At 33.1% G+C, this 25,356-nt stretch overlaps 2 protein-coding genes across 4 annotated transcripts; one reads left to right on the forward strand and one right to left on the reverse strand.

Annotated features, from left to right (window-relative positions):
• Positions 1-914: 914 nt before the first annotated feature.
• Positions 915-9,692, reverse strand: LOC111705901 (cobalt-containing nitrile hydratase subunit alpha). Of its 3 annotated transcripts, XM_023478601.1 has the most exons (14): positions 9,557-9,692; positions 9,370-9,479; positions 8,748-8,799; positions 8,134-8,197; positions 7,822-7,890; positions 6,709-6,824; positions 5,908-6,101; positions 5,710-5,807; positions 5,194-5,315; positions 4,866-4,970; positions 4,656-4,710; positions 4,458-4,509; positions 3,196-3,282; positions 915-1,439 (listed from the first exon to the last, which is right to left on the reverse strand). In XM_023478601.1, exons 1-14 carry the CDS (start codon positions 9,665-9,667, stop codon positions 1,343-1,345), a joined length of 1,332 nt encoding a protein of 443 aa, XP_023334369.1. In that variant the 5' UTR covers positions 9,668-9,692; the 3' UTR covers positions 915-1,342. The 3 variants fall into 3 exon arrangements, with proteins under 3 accessions (XP_023334369.1, XP_023334370.1, XP_023334371.1); XM_023478602.1 differs by lacking the exon at positions 9,557-9,692 and having other exon boundaries at positions 9,326-9,461; XM_023478603.1 differs by lacking the exons at positions 915-1,439; positions 3,196-3,282; positions 4,458-4,509; positions 4,656-4,710 and adding an exon at positions 4,717-4,812.
• A 6,742-nt stretch (positions 9,693-16,434) lies between these two features.
• Positions 16,435-25,019, forward strand: LOC111705898 (fatty acyl-CoA hydrolase precursor, medium chain). The gene is made up of 10 exons (XM_023478599.1): positions 16,435-16,938; positions 17,747-17,850; positions 18,995-19,128; positions 20,080-20,141; positions 21,024-21,262; positions 21,550-21,767; positions 22,263-22,835; positions 23,380-23,487; positions 23,808-23,918; positions 24,760-25,019. The coding sequence occupies exons 1-10, from the start codon at positions 16,902-16,904 to the stop codon at positions 24,956-24,958; spliced, it is 1,785 nt and encodes a 594-aa protein (XP_023334367.1). The 5' UTR covers positions 16,435-16,901; the 3' UTR covers positions 24,959-25,019.
• The last annotated feature ends 337 nt before the right edge of the window (positions 25,020-25,356 follow it).

Raw genomic sequence — 25,356 nt, forward strand, 5'->3', positions numbered from 1 at the left:
GTGTAGAGTGTAGAGTGTAGAGTGTAGAGTGTAGAGTGTAGAGTGTAGAGTGTAGAGTGTAGAGTGTAGAGTGTAGAGTGTAGAGTGTAGAGGTAATTTCAAGTAAACTTCCATTTAAAGAATTGCTTGCCCTTTTCTCTACGGTGCCATTTAAGTTCTATATCTGAGCAAAAATGGGGAGTATATCGTTGTTTTCCAGCTTAAAGGGACTGTAAAGGAAAAATTAAATGGGGTATAGGATGAAATCTGAGAATCTCAGGCGTTGAACGATACATATAAGACATCTATCTGATGTTCCTAACTCGAGAAATTGACATAAAACTGTGTCATAATAATACGAAAATTCATATATATACAATTTTTTATAGAAGTAGTAGGTTTAAACAGATCATATTCAGCAAATACGCAACCAATCTGAAAATGATTAAATCACACAGGAGTCGGAGAATCTCAGGTTTGCTCCTTTTATATTTTTTAAATTATTATTTTCCTTTTTTAATAGATATAATTGATAATATTATTACATATAGTCCGTATCCGTATTAATTAACCAAATCTTCAGCCAATGATAGTGCAGTATCGTTGTCACATGCTACTAACGGCAATCACGGTACCAGTAAACTTCACTGCCATTGGCTGAAGTTCTGGTGACGTTATACGGACTATACGGACTATATGTAATAATATTATCAATTATATCTATTGCAATGCAAAATAAAAATGAAGAAATTATGATAGGAGCAAACCTGAGATTCTCAGGCTCTTGTGGTATATAATAGTTTTCAGATTGGTTGCATATTTGCTGAATATCATCTGTTTTAACCTACTACTTCTATACAAAACTGTGTATCTATGAATTTTGTATAATTTTGACACAGTTTTATTTCAATTTCTCGAGACAGGAACATAAGATAGATGTCTTATAGGTATCGTTAATTTTTCCTTTACAGTCCCTTTAAACAGAGTTACTCCTGCATAAAATCCGCAAACCATTCTAGAAAATCCACAATGAATGTTTGATATTTAATACAGTGGTAGGCGATTTTATCAATACAACAAAGACGACTTTCAGTTTTAATTTTGATTTATGTCAAGCTGTAAAACAGAATGAATACACTTAGACGCAGAAGTCAAAAGAAGCTGTCAATTAAAAAAGCTTCACTTTGATTACTTGTAGACTTTTGATTCGAAAACAGCTTATCAAAAAGTCGTCTTCATTGAATTGATATAAAAACTGCATAAAAACTAAAAACTATCTTTTTCATGTTTGCTTAGACACAGGTTTAAAGGTACGGATGTGAATCGGACGTACCCTTTTTGTAAAATGAAATGAAACTTGAAATTACGTTGATAGTCCCTTTAACATTGTTATTACTGCTTCAAGCTCATCTTGAGTCAATCCTTCAGTTCCTTCCGGTCTCACTGGGAGTACGAGATACCTAGATATAATATATTATAGAGATAAGACAAGATATTAGGCATCAGAGGTTCCTTCCGGTCTTGCATGCTGGGAGTACGAGATACCTAGATATCATATATTATAGAGATAAGACAAGATATTAGGCATCAGAGGTTCCTTCCGGTCTCGCTGGGAGTACGAGATACCTAGATTTCATATATTATAGAGATAAGACAAGATATTAGGCATCAGAGGTTCCTTCCGGTCTCGCTGGGAGTACGAGATACCTAGATTTTATATATTTTAGAGATAAGACAAAATATTTGGCATCAGAGGTTCCTTCCGGTCTCGCTGGGAGTACGAGATACCTAGATATATATATATTATAGAGATAAGACAAGATATTAGGCATCAGAGGTTCCTTCCGGTCTCGCTGGGAGTACGAGATACATAGATTTTATATATTATAGAGATAAGACAAAATATTTGGCATCAGAGATTAGCTATAGATATGCGTGAGTGGCTATGATTATAAGAATGTGCATTTAATTGAAGATAAAATAAACTAAAACGCATAGCATCGAATCAAGGAGTATGGAATAGAAGGGAGATACAAATGACGCAGCCCGCCCTACCATATAATTATACGTGCTTTGCAGACGGGTACTCCATTTGAATAAGAAATATTCAGAATAAGTTATTGTATACGCGGTAATTGTACATCAGACAAATATTTCTTAACCAAATGGAGTATCGTCTACAGAGCATGTATAATCAAATGGTAGGGCGGGCCCACGTGGATTTAACGGTTATGTCAATATTCCAGAGAGCTGTGACTTTCGATCACAATTTGACCCATTAAACATAATATTTTAGCCCTTTTTCTTAAATACTTTTTTGTTGGCATATGCATTTTGAATGAAAATGTATAACATAAACAAATCCGCAAAGGAAATGATTATTGAATTAAAAACCAAAACATGTTTGATTTCAAATAGAAGAAACCGAATGCTGGTCACTCATGTCAGTCCGGTGTAGGCCACGTAATTTGTATGTCATTTCTATTTCATACTCCTTTCCTTGATTCGATTCCATGATTTTTACATATCAAATTTTACGTAAAAAATTCGTTTAAAGCTACAACAACGATTTAGATTATGGTATTATGAATTATTTGGCTAAAACTGAAGCTGGAGGGAACCTTACACCCAACAAATAAGAGCCAACCATTTCCCTCCAGTCGGCTCTGAAGTCTCATATTTTGCAGGTAACCCTGAGGTTTGAGTAGATCGTTCATCTTGATCTCGAAATTCAATGTGGATACTTTTTAAGAGGGTAAGTGCTGAACCTTCAATAAATGTTATCCCAGAAGGATCTGAGTACCACGGATACCGAAGAAGAATTAAATTAATGCGTACAGAGGCCTAATTTAAAGAATTTGAGTCGCGGCTTAAATTTAAGCCGCGGCTCAAATATGGTTAGTTCCACTTGTATTCAATGTTTTAAGATTTAACCCGGCGCTCCATTGAAACCAGTTTTTAGCGGATTTAAGACGGCTCAAACTCATTAAATTCGGACACGGGTCTTCATAAGATGAAGATCAAATGCTTAATCGCAAGATTTACAAAACAAGTTCTCACTTCTGAGGCAGAATTTAAAGAATTTGAGCCGTCTCAAATTTGAGGTTGGTTCTACTTGCAATTGTATTAAGTGTTTCGAGATTTGAGCCGGTTCTCAATTGGAACCGGTTTTGGCGGTTGAGCGACGTGGTTTAAATTTTGTCTCTGTTTATTAACCTGCAATCTGCTGTAGAGTCGTGAACCACTATTCTTACACTTGGAGATATTTCCAAACCAAACTCAAACAACACTTTCCGAGGTTCTCTTTATAAAGTAAAAAACGTTGATTTAGGTTTATGAAAAAAAGTATTTTTATCTTAAAATATCAATATCTAATGTTTAATTATTTTTTAAATTTTAGTCGTTTGTTATAGAGTAAATGTCTAAATATTCAGAAGTGTTTTAATTTTTTAATAATCTTCACAAAATTATGTAAATAAACGTAATTGCAGGTTAAAACCAAAGAGAATAGAATATATATATATATTCTATTCACTATAGTTAAAACTATTAATTTATTGACATCGCGATAAAGATAGATTTAAAGGGAGTGACCGGCTATGTATGATGGTTGAACTAAGTACTACACAGTGTTGTGGAAAACTTCTTTCGGATTCATTTGAGAGATATTAAACTTTTTAAAATCTGTAAATCCTGAGTTTGAGCTCAAATTCGGCGTTCAAAACTCCAACTTTGGGGGTGGATGCGTTTTCAGAATTAGTTTTTTTAAATTATTAAATACCGACGACATAAAATGAAAAAAAGTTCTACAATAAACTACAGACGTCATGTATAGGAAAATGTTGAGAAAATAAAAATAAATCTTATCATCGAAAATAAGTAATCTTGTTCGATTATTAGTTTCTATTTTCTCATTATTCTAGCTCCTCATTATTCACAAAGATCTCCGCAGATTTTCTAGAATTATTATTGAAAAGACAACATTTGAAGAAGCGAAGAAATTCAAAGAAAAAAGAAATTCAAATTAATAATGAAAACGAAATAATCGATTGTAGCATTGATTTATGGACAAATTTCTTTTGAGAAATATGTTCCTAACCATTTAATCAGATTACTATATAATTTTTACTTTATTTTTCGTTGTCGTTATTTAATAATTTAAAAAAAACTAATTCTGAAAACGTATCCACCCCCAAAGTAGGAGTTTTGAATGTCGAATTTGCGCTCAAACTCAGGATTTACAGATCTTTTAAAAGTTTTATATGTCTCAAATGAATCCGAAAGAAGTTTTCCACAATACCGCATACTCAGTTCAACTACCTTACATATAGCCGGTCACTCCCTTTAAAGCATAGATTACGAACCGAATGTACTGAATGCATTGAATGTACTGAGTGTACTAAATGAAATGAATGTACTGAATGTACTGGTCATGTACTGAATGTACTTAATAAACTAAAAGATATTCGTATTTTCACCTGACAGTTCTAGCTCTATAAGATCTGGACTTATACCAAGCTGGAGGTAAACCTGGAGAAAATATAACCCTCTCTATCCGTCCTTTATTTATTGTTTTTATATTTCACCCCTAAAAATTCAAACTTCTCATAATCTGGTTTTATCGGTTATTTTATATGTACATATAGTACATTGTACAATTAGGCTAGAGAGTGTTCCTAAGATTGCCGATGGGTAGCAGGAACATAGAGTACACACAACTACATGGTGTTCCTAAACATAGAGTACACACAACTACATGATGTTCCTAAACATAGAGTGCACACAACTACATGATGTTCCTAAACATAGAGTACACACAACTACATGATGTTCCATGATGTTTATGGTAATAATAATAAAGATAATTTTCAAAATAAAAATAAAACCTGGTCCGTGTTCTCCACAACTACAAGCTTCGTTTCTGCGTTAGGATTAGAACCTTCTAATCCTAACTCAGCAACTCCTTTGTTACCATCCTCCAGTAGTCTAACCTAAGGTCAAAACTTTTGTATTTTATATCTGTTCATATTTCTCGCTTAGTCTTAAATCTTTCAATTTAAAAGTTTAGCCATTGAACAAATAAGAATTCTTTAATATCTTGTAATAAGAACCATGCAATTTTTCTCGATACAAATTAATAATTTAAAAAAAAAATTTAATGATTTATTTGATTTCGATTTTTAGTAGTTTAAACAGGCTGTAGATCTTTCTAACCTTAAACTCAGGATCCATCCAAGCTTTCACGACAATCCTTTGACCAAGGTTAAGACCGGATATTTTGTCCCGTTTCTCAATGCTCGCCTGAACCTCAGCTCTGTTCACCAGACCCTTAGATACTAAAACAAATCTCTAAAGTGTGTATATAATGAAGAAGAAAAACATATAATTATGTGACGTTTTTATGAACTAGATTTTTAAAATGTCTCAGATCTTAAGATCTAAGAAATCAATGTACGTTTTGTATTCATGTTTTGAAATCCTCCTACAATGGTTTTCAGAAAATCAATGTTCGTTTTGTATTCATGTTTTGAAATCCTTGCACAATGGCATTCAGAAATGTGGAAAGTTTGTTCTTTTCGTTCTTTCTTTGATTAAAAAAATGCGCCAAGGATTTTGAAAATAATTAATGCAAATTTTTATAAAAATAACCGTTAAAAATATCCCTCGTGACGTTTCATAATCAAACAAAAAAGTATTTTCACAGTTTTCAGATTTTTTATAGCAATAAACCTAGAAGGTTCAGAACTGCTCTGCTGAGTACTACTCCATATTCATCTTTTCTCTCCTCACATTCTTCTCTTCGTACAGATTCTACCTCTGTATCTTTCCTGGAGATAACACAGATCAATTATTCAATTTTTCGATCAATAATTGATCTATAAAGTTTGTTGATGATAAATCAATCAATTTATTAATTGATTACTATACCTGTCATCATGAACATGATCTCCATGATCCAGGACGTGATGCTCCGGGAAATCTCTGCTCACCTTCTCATCCTGTAAATCTGAACCTGAGTTCTCATTCTGCAGTTCTAACCAGGGTTCATAAACCTCTACAGTTAGGAGATCTGTGCTGTCTCCGTATACTGGATAATTCTTCCAAACCTCGTTCATTCTCAACTAATTGAAGATATTAAAGGGACTGTTCAGGGAATTTTAAAGTTACCCTCCATTTAGAGAATTCTTTGCCCGATAATAACGGTGCTGTATTTAATCTGTGTTTGACACAAAAAAGGATTGAGATATCATCGTTCGTCTATCTAAAAATTGATTATTTTTTAATTGTGGTTTCATTTAAAAGTGACTTTAGGATTTATGCAGCTTAGAAAAGAAAGTCATTGATAAAGTTTATCTTTTCAAGAAAAAAAAGATAAAGGTTTTAAGAGCACATTGTGAATCGGGCATTAACCTCTTTAAATGGAGGATTAATTTTCTAGGTTACACAAATGAGATGTGTCTTACCTGAACTAGATAAATAGGTTGGATAGTATTGTATCAGTGTAGAACCTGGGTTTAAATATATCTAACCTGAACTAGATAAATAGGTTGGATAGTGGTAGTATCATTGTAGAACCTGGGTTTAAATATATCTAACCTGAACTAGATAAATAGGTTGGATAGTATTGTATCAGTGTAGAACCTGGGTTTAAATATATCTAACCTGAACTAGATAAATAGGTTGGATAGTATTGTAACAGTGTAGAACCTGGGTTCAAATATATCCAACCTGAACTAGATAGAGAGGTTGGATAGTGGTTGTATCAGTGTAGAACGCTGCCTGCTCAGGGTTCGGAAAGTTTCCCAAATGCTTGATTATCTCACCAGACGATCCAAATATGTATCCTTAAATATTTAAATAATTTATAATAAAGCATATTTTATAGCTTTTAAGCTCACAACTATCTCACATCTTATGCTTTATGGTTTAGTTTAGAAATAAAGGAAATGATTTCTTGCAACAAACTCTGGCCCCAGTGCGGTAGGATTGTGATATTTTATATACGAAGAAAAGAAAAGATGACATGGTTTTATTAGGTTTTTAAATATTTGTGTTTCCAATAACACGACTTTCCCTGAGATAAGGATTAACCTGGAACCCTTAGATAAGGATTTACCTGGAACCCTGAGATATGGATTAACCTGGAACCCTGAGATAAGGATTAACCTGGTACCCTGAGATAAGGCTTAACCTGGAACCCTGGGATAAGGATTTACCTGGAACCCTGAGATAAGGATTTACCTGGAACCCTGAGATAAGGATTAACCTGGAACCCTGAACTAAGGTTTAAATTGGAACCCCGAGATAAGAATTTGCCTAAAACCCTGAGATATAGTTTCACCTGGAAACCTGAGATAAGGTTAATCCCCGGGAACCCTGGGATAAGGTTTCACCTGAAACCCTGAGATAGGGTTACACCTGGAACCCTGAGATATGGGTACATCTGGAACCCTGAGATATGGTTTCACCTGGAACCCCGAGATAACGATTTACCTGGAACCCTGAGATAAGGTTTTAACTTGATCCCTGATATAAGGTTTCACCTGGAACTCTGAGATAAGGATTTACCTGGAACCCTTACATATGGATTCACCTGAACCCTGAGATAAGGATTCATTTGGAACCCTGAGATTTGGTTTTGCCTGGTACCCTAAGATAAAGATATGCATGGAACCCTGAGATATGGATTCATCTTGAACCCTGAGATAAGGATTCACCTGGAACTCTGAGATAAGGTTTCACCTGGTACCCTGAGATAAGGTTTCACCTGGAACCCTGAGATAAGGTTTCACCTGGAACCTGAGATAAGGTTTCACCTGGAACCCTGAGATAAGGTTTCACCTGGAACCCTGAGATGAGGTTTCCTCCAACGAATCCTTGAATCCTCCATCTTTATTCGAACCAAACTCCCTACATATAATTTACAAGTCAATGTACGCATGGTACATTTAGTTATTCATTAAGATACAGGGTTACCCATAAAAGATGAGATTTAAACGCCGAATTTAAAATCTTAAAATATGACAATCTAAAGGTAAAAAGCTTTCACTTTATATAAAGTTTTCTATGCTACATAATTTTGAAAAAAATGCATGGAATAATACATGTTTATAAGATAACTTCATGGGTAACCCTGTATAGGAGAAATTAAACCTGGAGAAAAGGAAGGTTCGAGCTTAGTCTCAAGTTTTAAACCTAGGTATTCATCTAACTCATTCTAAAACAATTATAAAAAATAGTGAGAAATATATTTACGATAATTAAGTGTGATCTTGCACTGTCTTATAATGGCGCAAAGACAGCGACTCGTAAACATTATTTCAAAAGCAGCGCCATAAATGGACGGGCAAAGGGAAGCAAAAAAAGAGATAGAGAAAGGACGTGCAGATGGAGAAAGGAGAAAAAGATGAAAATTATTAACTATACCTCGTATCATTTTATTTTATAATAATTATATGAAAAAACAAATAGTAAAACATTGTTAAAAATATTTAAGAAATACGGATTTAAAGGAACTCTCGGCATAATTTCAAGTAACCCGTCATTTACAGAGTTACAACCCCGATTAAAAGGCCACCCTTTAAACATATATCTGAGTAATTTTTATAGAAAATCAGAAGAAAAAAAAGTTATCAACTTTCAGATCGAAAAACAAGGGTTTATCTAGCTTATTTGCTTAAACAATGGTAAATAGAGATTTTATGAAAATCGAGTATAGGGCTCTTTAAATGAAGGATCTCTTGAAAATTATCAGCTGTCCCTTTAACCTTAGTAAATGTATTTCGTTCAATACATACAGCTGCAATACAAGCGGCCCATCTGAAACAAACAAAATTGTTTAAATGAGCCACATTAATAATTTAAATTTCTGACAGGAGAGGGATTAAAGAACTGAAAGAGTTGAAAATAATGATCTTATACATGTGTATCATTTACAGATAGAAATACTTTTCTTAATTACACAGTTTAAAGTGTATAATCCGTAAAAACTGTTTTGCAAATATTTTTTACTGCATTTTGTAACCGCGGAGTAACAGTACATACTTGGATTTTTAAATTTTTGAATAATTTTCGCTGATTCTTAAGATTTAATGTTAATATTATAATGTTATTATTATATAATGTATTACTCTTCAGGACCGGATGAATTAAAAAATATTTTTAATGTTTTGCCTTAAATTTACGGTTCCCTCCAGTTGTAATCTCTTTTTTTCCTTAGTCAAATAAACCATTTTAGTCATAAAAAGGGCATTTTTCAGGCCTAAATTTTTTCTTTAGATAGTACTATTGCATATGTTATGGCCGCTGTGAAAGTCTCATGTATTTCGGAAAACCCTAGGTGTACCTATGATAATAAGACATATGAGTATATGCAGGTAAACTCTGTACCTATGATAATAAGACATATGAGTATATGCAGGTAAACTCTCCATGGCTCGCCTGTGCTCATCTGTGCTGGTCAAACCTTTCTGCGCCAGCAAAACAAGCAGCGCATGAGTCTAAATAGAAAACATTTTAAATCTTATTTTAAAGAAAAATTTCTAGTTTCGAAATAAATGCTATTTATAAAACAAACCTCTTTCTCCCAGTGTGATAGAGGATGTTCCTTGGTATCAATTTTCTCCTGGAGATCCATTCCTCCTAGGTCAAACCAGCCCAAACCTCCGATCCATCCTTCTTCTCCCATTATATCTAGATCATGATATTGATCAAACCAACCAATCCTTCCTCTACTATACTATCTAGATCAGGATATAGATCAAACCAACCAATCCTTCCTCTACTATACTATCTAGATCAGGATATAGATCAAACCAACCAATCCTTCCTCTCCTATACTATCTAGATCAGAATATCACCCCGGACTAACCAGTGTAAGCAGCATTCGGTTTCTTCTATTTAAAATCAAACGTGTTTTGTTCTATAATTCAACAATCTTTTACCTTACGGATTTGTTTATTCTTCAAAATGCATATGCCGACAAAAAAGTATTTAAGAAAAAAGACTAAAAAATTATGTTTAATGGGTCAAATTGTGATCGAAAGTCACAGCTTTATGGAATATTGACAGAACCGTTAAATCCACGTGATATAGATCAAACCAACCCATCCTTCCTCTCCTATACTATCGAGATCAGGATATGATCAAACCAACCCATCCTTCCTCTCCTATACTATCGAGATCAGGATATGATCAAGCCAACCCATCCTTCTTCTCCAATACTATCAATACAATCAGAATACAGATCAAATCATCCCATCCTTCCTCTCCTGTACTATCTAGATCAGGATATAGATTAAACCAACCCATCCTTCTTCTCCAATACAATCAGAATACAGATCAAATCATCCCATACTTATTAAAAATTGTTGATTTTACATTTACAATATTGCTCAGCTATGTATTATTTCACCTGGAGCTCAAGTTTTAAAGATAATTTGCTCAGAAGGTAGTTAATGATGGTTAATGTTATATTTTGACTGAGAAATTTTAATTATTTCTCTTCGTTTACTCTTCTAATGTGTCTTGTCACGCAGGACTGTCACACATTTTACACATACACACACTCGCCTCACATACGGACACAAACATCCCATACAGACACAAACATCACACACAAACACACAATTTTTGTTTTGGAGTACGTTGAAATCTTAAAAAATAACAGTTATCTTTTTACGGTTCAAAAAAAGTCACATATACTATTGACAAATTCTTCAAGTTTTTTTGTGATTTGAGAATTTCCAGGAACGGGGGTAGGGTGGGGGGGGGGGGTTGGTGGATGCAGAATTTTTCTTGCAAAAAATGAATATTTTCACCGATTAATTCCTTTGTAACCTAGAAACCGTAATCAGAAAGTATCGTGCTCCTAAATATATTGATAAAAACCCCTTGATTGATCTAACTGTTTCAATTAATATGATTTTGATTGTCGATTTCAATAATTCAACCCTTCGGGCACAGAGATAACCATACGATCATTATTTTTCTAATTTCTGGTCAGACCATTTTTCAAGTCTAAAAATACAAAGAAAAAAATGTAAATAACATAATTTTAGAATTTCAGAAATGACAATTTACAAAATAGAAATCGACAGAATAATATCTAAGTCATAACTTTACGTTTATCTTTAAACTTGTAAGGCAGAATAATATATATAGTACTAATGCAAAACAAACATAGATATTTAATACTATCTATTAAAATAATAAATTATGTTTTTTATCAATTATTTGCTGGAACACAAACTGGAATAGATTTCTGTATTTGATGAAAATTCAATTGTTATGATTGATACAATACCAGTAAAAAGTGGTTGTGGTCTACATTTCCGACAAATATCCCTATATCCAAGTACTTTGGTGCCCCTGTAGCTTCAATCAATTAATGAGAATTTGATTGGTTTGGGGAGTATTAAGGAATTCAAGCAAAAACTGTGTTTTATAAACTATATACACTATACACCAATATATATTACTATAAATAATAGCGCTATTGTAAAAGGTTGCATGCCCGATTAATAACAGCAGAGACAAGAAAGAAAATTGACAGAATTTATGACATTATTTGAATTGGCTAAAAACGACCAGGACAATTTATTTATGATCATGTGGCCTTAAAATATCTAAAATATATGGTTTTACTATAAAAAGACAAAAAAAATCTAAAGAGGGATGGTACAATTTGTTAAACTTTGAAATACATTTTGGGAGAACCGAAAACGATCGATTTTATACAAACCATATGCAAAATAAAAGAAATTTGTGTAGTGAAAATATCGATTCGGAATGAAAAAGAAAAAATGCATATTCATTTCAATGCAAAAATTTCCGGTATGAATATACAATTATATTTACATCTAAAGATTAGCATATTTACAAAATAAACATTAATGGTTTTGAAAACAATAGATCTGTAAACCTGGATAGATCCAACCCTGTGCAGTTTATCCAACCCTGAACCATCCCGTCCCATGATGGATGGTTCACGATAAATAATAAATAATCTCAATAATTGGTGTTAAATTCAATTCAATGGTTGGAAAACGCTGGGTGAAAATCATGTGTGAAAAATTGTGGAAATATGAAGAAAAAACATGAGAAATATTTACTCTTCTATTCAATTAAGGGTTAAAGCCATAGATTAATTAACAATGACAGATAGAACACTAGATGTCGTCTTTTCAAGATTTAGGGGGTTTTGTTCCCAATAATCCTGAGGCAGAAGCCAAAAGGGGTTACGCACATGCTCCAGAGAGAGAGCCTGTTCTACGCCGCATGCGCTTAACTTCTTTGGGCTGCTGCCTTAGGGTTATTGTGAACGAAAAACCCCTAAATCTTTGGAAGACGACATCTAGTTTTCTATTTGTTATTTTTAATTAATATATAATCAGAGCTGAATATCGGGATTAATGCTTGATCCTCTCTTTTTCTTAATCTTCAGATTAAATAATGCTTATTCTCCTCTTGTTATGAATTATCCAGATTAATTAACCGATCGGGATTAAGGATTTTCCATTCTAAGGTTTTCAGCTCTGTAGATATATTTGTATCCTTTGAACAGCATTATCATAAATGTCCGGTAATTTGTTTTTATTGGAAAACAATATTTATTACAAATATATGAAGAAACTATCAACAGCCTAAAAATCTCAGCAATAAAGAACTGTCTTCAAAGCTGATTTTAAGATCTTCAGACTTAGACTTGGGTTTAGAAAGAACTTACGTAGTTGGTTTTATCTCTTCTTAGACTTTTAGATTATAAAGTAGCTTGGTCTTGAATTTTCCAAATTTGGTCTCTTAAACTAATCATTGACCACAAAGCGCCGTGAATTACTTGAAAAATCTAGAAATATAAAAGATGAGATTCTGGGGTTTCTTATTAAAATTCTTGAACCAAGGTCCTGAATCTGAATTGGCTTTTTACATCCAAATAATGAAAATATTAGTTTCGTATACAGAATACAGAAAGAATTTTCTAAATTTAAAAATAATGGAGTTTAAAAATTATATCTGCTCGAGATCATCTAAATAACACCAAGGCATCCACCAAAAAAAGGAAAAAATGAAAAAAATTATGTTTAATTGGTCAAATTATTGTGAAATGCTACAGCTTGCTAATTATATAAGGACCTATCTATAGTTGTTAAATAATTTTGACCCGTCACTTATTCATCATAAAACCCCTTGATTGAACTAACATAATAAAGCGAACACTAGTCAAAGGTAGGTTTTTAAGAGAAATTCAATTGTACATCTATCCTTTCAGAGTTCTCCCAGGTACCTAAGGCAACAGATTCATAAGGAGAACGAACTATTTTGTGTACAGCCTAAAAAAGTAATCGAGTATCTTAGTTTTGCCCTTTTCATCTTTTATAAATATCTCATAAATTGATTTCGAAATCCTGTTTTTTTTGTAAATTGCTCATAAAAACATGGTAAGGTCTAAACTGAAGAAATAAAACATAGGGTTAGGCTGATATATTTTGCACTCTTGCAGTATTGTCTAGTTTTTCAGATAATATTTTCAATACTAATTTCCCGTGATATTCTACCATTTTTCGAGCATTGCAGAATAACCCTTTATGTCTGCCCTTAGAAAAATGGGAATACAGAATTATCATATAAGAGAATTTATATAGTAATACAAGGGCAAAACTAAGATACTCCATCATCTTTTTAGGCAATATACCAAATATATTATTAACCCCAGGTACCTGGTAGAACCATGAAAGGTTAGATTTTTTGTACAATGGAATTTAGCTTTAAACCTTACATTTGACTTGTGCTAAACATTTTTACCCAAAAAAGGGTTAAAGGGTGCGTAAAACTTAAAGGATTATTAGATATACGCTAACAGTCCCTTGTAAGATTTTCTGAAAACGAAAAAAACCATTAAAAAATCTAAAACCTTAAAGGAGCAGCAGTGTAGTTTGCAGTACTAGATAATCTACTATTATTAGAAAATGGTTGGTTTTAAAATCACGCAACCTCTCGTCCAAAATACTAAACTTAATATTCAGTGAAAAGTACCTTTATCATCGGCATTCAAACAAATCAAAATAATTTGATCATTTAAAAGAAATTTACACATATAAATACATAAAGCGTATATTACGGGATATTGCGTCATACAGTGATAACCAGACAACTCTGGAATAGGAAGTCGACTTTTAGACTCAAGTTTTGACCTTAAATGTTCAAATGTGCAGTGTAAACAGACTCATTTTTACTTAATACTTGATTTAATAACTTAATAGTAAAGCTATTTGCTTTGTAACAACACCAAATGCACTTAAGTGTTGCTTTACTGTCGTCTTCCTATTCTACAGTCTGGTCATCATTCTATATCCCAAAGTATTTCTGATTTGCATAAATATATCCTGCATTAAGTTTTCTCCTGTACAAAAGAATTACATGCTGTATAAAGGAATTCTGTCCTGTATAAGGGTATTTTCTCCTGTGTAAAGAATTACGTTATGTATAAAGGAAATGTGTCCTGTATAAAGGAATTGTTTCCGGTTATAAGGACATTATGCTCTGTATAATGAAGTTGTGTCCTTTATAAAGGAATTATGTCCTCTATATAGAAGTTGTGTCTTTTATAAAGGAATTATGTTCTGTATATAGAAGTTGTGTCTTTTATAAAGGAATTATGTCCTTTATATAGAAGTTGTGTCTTTTATAAAGAATTATGTCCTTTATATAGAAGTTGTGTCTTTTATAAAGAATTATGTCCTTTATATAGAAGTTGTGTCTTTTATAAAGGAATTATGTCCTGTATATAGAAGTTGTGTCTTTTATAAAGAATTATGTCCTGTATTATAAGTTGTGTCCTTTTTAAAGGAATTATGTCCTGTATATAGAAGTTGTGTCCTGCTTCTGCTGTACCCAGACAGTTTTAATGGAATGGATTCTAGATTTTATGTGTCTGGCCCAGTTTCAACCCAGATTCTATCAAAATATTTACAAATAAGCTGGAGAAAGCTAACAATTGCTTGAAATGAGCAGAAAACCCACATCAAGCCAAAAATCTGTAAATCAACCAAGTCTTCAGACTATTTTTCAAGAGCAAGGTAATAACGGAAAGCATTTTCATTTTACAAGAATGTTTCCAGACCTTTCTGAATCTTAATATTATCATGCATGTAAAGAGGTATATAAATATGAATAATTCCTATTAAGTGTGTAAAACACTATATACATATATATAATATATATATATAATTCAGTGGTGTATAATTCTCCAGTATGGATGTATCCCGAGTCCTAGGTATTCCAACCAGAGCTCAGATTATATAAAAGATGGTTTCATATCGGATGGGGTTGGAATAGTAAAGATTCAGCTAATGTAATGTAACTCAGGACCTTACTCTAAATCCCCTTTTCTTATAATGGCATAAGATACCCTNTTTCTTATATCTTAGAAACTTACTTTTCTTATATCTTAGACATTTATTTTGTTATTAATCTATTCTTTAGGGTGTTTGTACTTAATATGTTTGATTCGTTTCTTCTATGCCCTAGCTAAAGAATAAACAATTATAGTTTTGATGTTTGAAAAGATAAGACACAGAAAATAACGACAAACTGTCTTTAATGTGTATAATTTTTATTATCTATATAATAAAACAAGACATTCGTATGTATGTTCCCTATTGCCATTTGCCGGCCCAACAGCTGGACCGAATGGGCTAACATTTTTTAAGGGAACCCATGCATGGGTAGCCTATGGGGGTAACAAAGGCTAAAAAATCGCGGTTTTTTTTCAAAAAAAAATTTGTCAGTCAACGCCACGCCGGGCCCTTTAGATAGTTAATAATAAAGCTTTTCGCTCGAATATATTTATATGTAAGCTATAGCTGGCCAAACTGCTGGACCGAATGGTCTGACATTTTTTGAGGGAACCCATGGGTGCCCACTGCCCGTGGACTGGGGAGTAACAAAGGCTTAAAACATTTTTTTTTTTTTTCAAAATTCTAGATTTGTTATCTTCTACGGACACTTTAGCTAGTTATTTATAATCATTCATTTTAAAGGGAGTGACCGGCTATGTAAGGTAGTTGAACTGAGTATGCAGTGTTGTGGAAAATTTCTTTCGGATTCATTTGAGACATATTAAACTTTTTAAAGATCTGTAAATCCTGAGTTTGNGAGTCGTTGAAGAGTTACACATGGATATCTCCTTCATTCGTGACCAGCTACAAAGCTTTGAAGGGTACCGTTGAGGATCGGACATTACACTCTTAAAGAAACAGTTTATTGAAAGTACTAAAGTTCGTTTATTCTTTGTTATTCCAGATCTAACGTTATGTTCACGGGAGTATTCAGGGGGTTGCTGTGGGGGTACTAGTGAAATCTATTTCAGGGGGTTTTCAGGCCCCAACGGGTGCTGAGCCCCCTCCCAAGACAAATTTCTGGATACGCCCCTGGACTAACGCCACCGCAGCTGAAACCCAGAGTTGCATATGGCGTTCTCAGATTCAAGCCGAATTTAAAGCCGGGTTTAAGAATCAAGGCAGACTGGCCTGGGTATATGATATAATTAAAGTAGGATGGGGTTATTGTGTACAAAGGAAAAATTTAAAAATGAAACGTTAATTTCACGTCAAAAATACGTTTTTAAAGTTAGTTTTCACAGCTGTCTTAATGATTTTCTATTTTTTTCAAGTTTTTCGTAAAGTTTTAAGTCGGGGTCATTGTATATTTACAAAGTGTACGCTCCCTGCATACCTATTGTTATCACTCTCAGGTTGAGGGTGAACTGTATTTATTCTTCACTCTTCAGTACTTACAATTACATCCGAGAATTGAGTGGTGGTTGGTATATAAGTGATACAGCTTGACATATAAATTAAAGTGATAAAACATGAAAGTGATGTATGAATGAGTGCTGAAAACTGAATTAAAAATCTAGGTTCATGATGAACATGTTGACAACGAATCAAAACTTGATAAGTAAGTTTTCTTTAATTTAAACAATTTATAAAATATAAACATAACATAAACACATGCACCGCAAAAATATATAGTTCAAAGGCTATAGATTGAAAACTGAAACTAATTTCACTATTAAAGAAGATTAAAATAAAGCCATTTTAAGTATTTACTAAACATAATGACTTCTCAGTTTATCTTTTCTTTTAAAAATATGAAAAGGGATGTTTTTTTTCATTGACATGAACAAGGAGATCATTTTTGCATGAACAGAATTGAGAATATTCTAATCTATTAAACAAAGTGCAAAAATATTTTTAAAACATGAAAAGAAATTCTTGTAAAAAATTCAGAACAGCAAGTTATTTATGAAACGCCTGGTACTACAGGGTGTCCCAGGAAACATGATATTTTCAAAACGAATCGGATGTCGTCTTTTTCTTAAAAATAATTTGCGGCATTGATTCGTAAACTCAGTTTCAGAAGTCTGCCATTTTTGAGCTCTCAACTTTCAATATTACCGAAGATATGAAGAGTTTTGTTCACTTTTGGTTTTATTAAATAAATTGAAATCTGAACAAAATCTCCGATAATGTTAACAGCACATTTGAAATTGCCAGGCCTGAGATAATTTTGTAATAATCGTTTCAAGAATGATGCATGTTAAAGCAGGGTGACCAAAGAATGCCTCAAACTATTTCAAAGATTAATTAGAGGACCTTCTAGTCGTCGATTATTCTAGGGTCAAGTCTTGTTGGAAACCCTGTATATAAACCTTTCATTCTTGTAAATTAATTTATTTCTCTATTTTAAGAAATTATAATTACAGTTTATTTTACAATATCTACCCTGGTTCTTTACTTCGGGCCAACCAACTTCTTCAGACTCTTCCCAGGGTTTAGAAACCATAATCCTATAGTGGAAACTAAACAGGTTTATATACTCATTTTTAATCATGTACTGTACACACTTGTGCACTGTACACGTACGTACTCATTTATTGTATACACTTATACACTGTACATTTGCATATTCATGTACTGTACACACTTTTACACTGTACCAGCACAAACTCGTGTACTCTACACACTTATGCACTGCACCAGTACATACTTATGTACTGCATGTGCGCACTTATACACTATACCAGTACATACTCATCAACCGTAAAATGTACACACTTATACACTGTACCAGAACATACTTATGTACTGTACACACTTATACACTGTACCAGAACATACTCATGTAGTGAATACACTACACAGTAAAAGAACATACTCAATGCTCATGTACTATACACACGTATGCTGTAAAAGAACCAACTCAGGTACTGTACACTTATACACTGTACCAATACATACTCTTTTACTGTACATCCTTATAACACTATACCATAACATACTCATGTACTGTAGAGTGTACACACTTATACAATGTACCAATACATACTCACGTACTGTAAACTCTTAAAAAATGTACCAGTACACACTCATGCACTGTACACACTCATTTACTGTACCCGCTCGTGTACTGTACGCTCTTACACATTTACTCATGTCCTGTACAAACGTAAAACACTGTACCAAAGTACAGTGTAAGCACTTATGTACTGTAAACATTTATAGACTTATTAGTACACACTCAAGTACTGTACAAACTCTTGTACTGTACAATTATATTCTCGTATATGTGCTGTTCACATTCCTTTACTGTACAGTGTACACACTACCATTCCTTTACTGTACAATGTACACACTGCCACTCCTTTATTTTCAAACTTTTTAACTGTACTCGACTTTTATACAAAAAACATATATTATTTCATTTATTTGACTAATACTGTAAATGATCCATGTGTTTTAGTAATTGTACATTCTGAATGTTGAGTTGAAATAATAGTGTCAGGAGGGGAAGGGAGGGGGTGGGGTAATTTAAGTGTAATAATGTAGTTAGGATTAATAAGGGGTAGGGTAGTATAAGAGAGGGGGGGGGGAGTAATATTAAGGTATTATAAATCGTATTGTCAATATATAGATTGTCAATAATAGCATTAATTAAAGGTTTATATATTCAGGGACCGGCTAGGGGCGAACAATGGGTCTCTAGGGGGGGACAATCCTTTCACTCCTTCAGGGGCATTCCCTACGCTAAACCCCCTGTTGGTAGGAGAAGGTTTAAACTACCTGAACCCTTCCAGGAGAACGATAGGTAAATATTATTCAAAAAAAAAGATTTCATTTTTTCCTTTAAACAATATCAAGAAAAATTTTAAACTTTGGAAAATGCTCCTAATCTAATTCTTAAATAAGCATGGAAAATAAATGAGAACTCTATATTTATCTGTAGTTGGTTAATTCACAATTTTTTTTTGAAAATTGACAATTACAAATATTCCATTGGTTTTGGAATTTCAAAAATGTCTACTTTTATGCATAACAAAGTAAAAAAGGCCACATTTTCCAAAACTGACAGTTTGTGACCATGTTCGATGTATTACGGACTGTCCTTGTAAATTTTAAAACCTTGAGTCGTTTTTTAGCTAACTAGCGAACATGTTCTCTTTTTGTACATCGTAAAACAAAACAAAAATAATTAGCGGATTTTCACAAAAAAATTCGTGGATTTTCACAATTTTCAAAAATTTAATGAAGATCGAATTTTGATGGAGACAAATATTTGAAATTCTGTTCATTCATAAACCTTCCCTGGGGTCCCTAGATGCCCCACGAAAAATTTGGGCCCGATCGGTTCAGCCGTTTTGACGTTTATTGGATACAAACAAAAAACAGACAAGCCAAATTTATATATAGATAAAGTGTTTAATTCTGATAATTTCCTCCCATTGCATATGCACCAGAAATGCGCAGGTCGCTTTAGTAGAGAACCTACAGATAATGAGTCGTTGAAGAGTTACACATGGATATCTCCTTCATTCGTGACCAGCTACAAAGCTTTGAAGGGTACCGTTGAGGATCGGACATTACACTCTTAAAGAAACAGTTTATTGAAAGTACTAAAGTTCGTTTATTCTTTGTTATTCCAGAACTTTAACAGGTGGATTTAATGTCGTCTTCGTTTTCCTCATGTTTATTGGAACTTAAATTTTTTTTTTATTTTTAACTAAATTTTAAAATCAAAATGAATGACTTTTGTACCAAGGTGGAGCAAAGTTTTAGATTTTGCAAGTAATCCCCCGTCCTGCCCTCAGCTTAGTGTATTAGGTATGCCATGATCATTTTAATATTTATCATCATCAGGATTATTACTATTAACATAGAAACCGTTAGTAATGTTATCATTGGAATTATCATCAAGATCATAATTATCATTAGTAGCATTAAGTTCATTGGTTTCATCATCATTATTGCAATAATTATTATCATTATCATTAAGATCAATGTTATTATCATTATCATAATGAGTTCACTATTACAATTATAATAATCATGATTAGTATAATAATCGAAACCGTTATTACAATTATTATTATCATTATTGAGATTATCAATATCATTAGTATCATATCATCAACATTAATATAATCTTTTTCATTAGTATCATTATCTACATCGAGATCATTATTTTCAATAGTATCAATATCATCATTGAGATCATTATTTTCAATAGCATAATCATTATCAACATCAAAATCATTTTTTCATTAGTATAATTATTATCAACATCGAGATCATTATTTTCAATAGTATCAATATCATCATTGAGATCATTATTTTCATTAGTGTAATCATTATCAACATTAAGATCATTATTTTCATTAGTATAATCATTATCAACATTGAGATCATTATTGTCATTAGTATAATTATTATCAACAAATTTATATCATTATTTTCATTAGTATAATCATTATCAACATCGAAATCACTTTTTTTCAATAGTATCGATATCATCATTGAGATCATTATTTTCATTAGTATAATTATTATCAACATTAAGATCATTATTTTCATTAGTATAATTACTATCAACATTGAGATAATTATTTTCATTAGTATAATTATTATCAACATTAAGATCTTTATTTTCATTAGTATAATCATTATCAACATTAAGATTATATATTAATGGACTCGTTTATTTAGGGATCGGAGTAACTGGTAATGAGGATTGTCTATATCTGAATGTATATACTCCAACCCTATCCCAGAGTGCTCTACTCCCAGTACTGGTGTATGTACATGGAGGAGGGTTTGCTGTAGGAGAATGTGGTTCCTCTGTGTGTGGTCCACACAACTTCATGGATAAACAAGTTGTCCTTGTCACACTTCACTACAGGCTAGGTCCCCTAGGCTTCTTAAGTCTTGAAAGCGATAATATGCAGGTCAACTTTTTGTTTAAGAAAATATTAAGATGAAGTTGCCCCCAACCAGCTAGAAAGATAATGAGTCACAAAATAAATATTCAAACAAAAAAAAGCTATAAGTTTTATTTTTATATCTTTAATTTTTCCCAAAAATGTTTCGACATTTCTTTCATAATTCCAAGTTTTAATGTTCAGGGTAACCCAGGTTTATGTTCAGGGTAACCCAAGTTTATGTTCAGGGTAATCAAGGTTTATGTTCAGGGTAACCAAGGTTTATGTTCAGGGTAACCAAGGTTTATGTTCAGGGTAACCAAGGTTTATGGGACCAGAGAGAAGCTCTACTCTGGGTCAAGAAGAATATAAAGGAGTTCGGAGGAAACCCTAAACAAGTGACCCTACTGGGTGAGAGTGCCGGAGCTATGTCGGTTGGGTTCCATCTCACTTCTCCATCTTCTCAGGGTCTCTTCCATAGAGCAATCCTGCAGAGCGGATCCAGTTTAACCTCTGCTCTGAAACCTTCCAGGTTCATGTCTACAAAATAATTTTTTAAGTTCTTCTAAAAGGGGTTTTTCTTGATCACCCCTTTCTAAATCTGAAAGTGACCCTTTAGGCAGAGATGAAAATACCCAATTTACATCGATACCCTCTAAACCTCAATTTGATCAGAAATGTGGAAGATAACTTCATTTTTCCAAGTCTTAAAAGTTGTTGATTCTTTTTTTGAAGAAATGCGCAAGTCATTTTTGCAGAGAAACCACAAACAAAAATAAACAGTAACATGAAAATCTAATTCATAACTAAACAAAGCTTTTAAGGCTGCCTTTGTAAATAAGTCATTGCCATTTTTGCATGGAGCTGGTCACTTGAAACTACACGTACAGTGAAAGGGATTAAAATATGTCGGTAGTGAAATCAATTTAGAGTTTATTAGATTAGATAGAGATTTAAGAGTGGGAGTAGAACCTCAGAAGGTTTTCAAAGGTTAAAAACTATTAAGATTAAGAAAGTTTCTGCTTAGGAGGCCGAGTTATTATGCTTTAAAACTTGGAGAATCCGTCGGCTGTACTGATGAGAGTACTCTGATTCCTTGTCTCCAGGATACTCCGGTTAAACAGATCATAGAGCAAACCCTGCTCTTTGACGAGTGCGGGATGAGATCTGATTATTTTATGTCTAATCCTGGTCCTTGGATACCTGTATCCGATCCATACGCAGACAAGTCATTCATCCCCCAGGATCCAGGTAGTCTGGTTGAACAAGGGTTGAGTTCAAAGATCCCAGTTCTGATTGGATTTAACGAAGCCGAGGGTTTACTTTACTCCACCAGGTTTATCAAGGATACGGAGTTTTATCAGTACTTTAAGAAGAACCTGGATAAATGTCTGGTTTTGAACACACTGTCAATGGGAGAGGACGGGTTGGAAGAGAAAGTGGTTTCTAGAGCTCATCACCTAGTGAAGGAATACAATGGGATCCAGGACGGAGAAATGATAAATCAAGGATTCACAGATATGGTTGGAGATGCTAGATTTATTCTCAGTGCACATCAACACACGGAGCTACTTAGAAATCAAAATAATACAGTTTACAGGTAAATCTTTATTCGACATAAAAGTTAAACTTAAAATATAGTGAAAATTGGTTTTGTTTGTTTTAAGAGCAAGATAACAACTTTGGCTGTGGGGAATGTTTAGGTATATATTCTCCTATGTATAGATATATATTCTCCTATGTTTAGGTATATATTCTCCTATGTAAAGATATATATTCTCCTATGTTTAGGTATATATTCTCCTATATTTAGGTATATATTCTCCTATGTTTAGGTATATAATCTCCTATGTTTAGCTATATATTCTCCTATATTTAGGTATATATTCTCTTATGTTTTGGTATATATTCTCCTATGTTTAGGTATATATTCTCCTATGTTTAGGTATATATTCTCCTATGTTTAGGTATATATTCTCCTATATTTAGGTATATATTCTCCTATATTTAGGTATATATTCTCCTATGTTTTATATATTCTCCTATGTTTAGGTATATATTCTCCTATGTTTTGGTATATATATTCTCCTATGTTTAGGTATGTATATTCTCCTATGTTTAGGTATATATTATCCTATTATTAGGTATATATTCTCCTATGTCGGATCTAGCTCCTATGCTGATATATTCTCCTCCTCTTTACCTGAGATCATCTTTAACACTATCAAGAGATACCTTGGACTCTCTGACAGGTAGGAGTTCAAAAAGTACAAAGAGAAACATAGAGTACTAGGTGTACATAGAGTACTTAAAATACATAGAATACAGAATATATTGTTAGACAAGTAGAGTACAGGTATACCCACAAAGTATGAGACTTCAGAGACGATTGTACGGAATTTGTTTAGTCCATTTTCTTGAAAATCAAAATACTGAATTAAATGCAGAAACAGCAAGCTTCAAATCGTCATATTTTTTTAGTTTTGGGTCTTCTTTACAGTCTCATCCTTTTTGTGTAACCCTGTACATGAAGTGCTAATATATCTATCTATCTATCTATCCTCTGTTATAGTTTAAGACTAGGAGCTAGTCATGTGGATGAACTGATCTATCTATTTTCTAATCCTCTCCTCCACCATCTACCAACCCAAGAAGATCAACTAGTCAGTGAGAATATGATCAAGTAAGATTATTAACTCTACTGGGTTCTCTACAAAGGATGAAACTTCCGAGTAGGGTGAACAATATTTGGTTCCCCTCAGCTATACACTTGGTTCTTTCCTTATCGGTTCATTAAAGACTGTGTGTGCGACAGAAAATAAAATAAAATCTTCAGGTCATTATATTGAAAGAGTCTTTTCAGATCATTATATTGAAAGAATATCTTCAGGTCATTATATTGAAAGAGTCTTTTCAGGTCATTATATTGAAAAAATTTCTTCAGGTCATTATATTGAAAAAATTTCTTCAGGTCATTATATTGAAAGAGTTTCTTCAGGTCATTATATTGAAAGAATTTCTTCAGGTCATTATATTGAAAGAGTTTCTTCAGGTCATTATATTGAAAGAGTTTCTTCAGGTCGTATTGAAAGTCTTATTCTTTTTTTGATCTGTAAATAGATGCTATAAAGTACGCCGAAACCCCCTTTTCTTAAACAAACATAGAAATAAACCTAAATATTAAAAATAATCTTGTGTCCGTAGATTTTTGAGCAAAAGTTTTTAAATTGACATAGTTTCTAGTTCGAGCCTTCTTTGGTAGAGTTGCATCTCTGACATGCAACAGTTCAACGCTACCTTTTAAAGCTTTGGTTGATTATTGAGATATCTTTATAATTCAAACCTAAAATCGAGTGACTTTTGGAAACATGTGACGTCATTGGCACGGAGTGTACGTACACTGTATACAGTTACAATCCAGCACTAGATTTTTAAATAGAAAAATAACGATATCTCAGTCGTCCATTATTAGACAAAGGTACTGTTGTGAATCGGACATACCACTCTAAAATATTCCTGTTTAGATGGTGGACCAGCTTTGCCAAATCTGGAAACCCGAACGGAAACCTATCTAAGAGAAAGAAGGGTTTGACCGGAGCTCCCGACGCTGAACCCTGGAAACCTGTGTCGGAGAGTGGTGAGTTTGAGTACTGGGTGATTAATCATGATTCTAGAATGGTTTCAAGGGAGGATCTCAAGGAGAGGTTCGACAGATGGAAATAAATATTTTTTGAAAATACGTTTTTATTAAAAATAAATTTATTACATTTTCTCCAAGCAGAAACTAATCTTTTTTGATTGTAATAGTGTTAACCCACATCGGCGATACTTGGTATCCAGGTATACATAGTGTAAGCTTATGAACTGCATGAAGGATACAACGAGATAGCAGTGTACGACTACTTGAAGTAAACGCGTTCGCAACGAAACCTCACTTTTTTGTAAACTCGTATTTTTTATACTTTATAGCACTGTTTTTATGTAGATATACACAATGGGACTCAGAAATAGTACAATAGGAAGACGACATTTTAGCCATTTTATGTACATTAATGCTTTTATACCCGAGGGCGTAGCTTGAAAATCGACTTATCAGGTTTAATCGGTCTGATTACACTGTA

The sequence above is a fragment of the Eurytemora carolleeae genome, unplaced genomic scaffold, assembly GCF_000591075.1.
Source record: "Eurytemora carolleeae unplaced genomic scaffold, Eaff_2.0 scaffold614, whole genome shotgun sequence".
NCBI classification, from domain to species: domain Eukaryota; kingdom Metazoa; phylum Arthropoda; class Copepoda; order Calanoida; family Temoridae; genus Eurytemora; species Eurytemora carolleeae.

Excerpts from the sequence above, each read along its gene's own strand:
- LOC111705901 (XM_023478601.1), bottom strand. The coding sequence starts at position 9,667 with ATGGGAGAAGAAGGATGGATCGGAGGTTTGGGCTGGTTTGACCTAGGA. Across the intron at positions 4,971-5,193 it reads GGATGGATCCTGAGTTTAAG|GTTAGACTACTGGAGGATGG; the intron begins GTTAGAAAGATC and ends TTTTGACCTTAG. Across the intron at positions 4,711-4,865 it reads TTGTGGAGAACACGGACCAG|GAACACCATGTAGTTGTGTG; the intron begins GTTTTATTTTTA and ends CTCTATGTTTAG.
- LOC111705898 (XM_023478599.1), top strand. The coding sequence starts at position 16,902 with ATGATGAACATGTTGACAACGAATCAAAACTTGATAA. Across the intron at positions 16,939-17,746 it reads AACGAATCAAAACTTGATAA|TTTATTTTACAATATCTACC; the intron begins GTAAGTTTTCTT and ends TTATAATTACAG. Across the intron at positions 17,851-18,994 it reads CTATAGTGGAAACTAAACAG|GGACCGGCTAGGGGCGAACA; the intron begins GTTTATATACTC and ends TTATATATTCAG.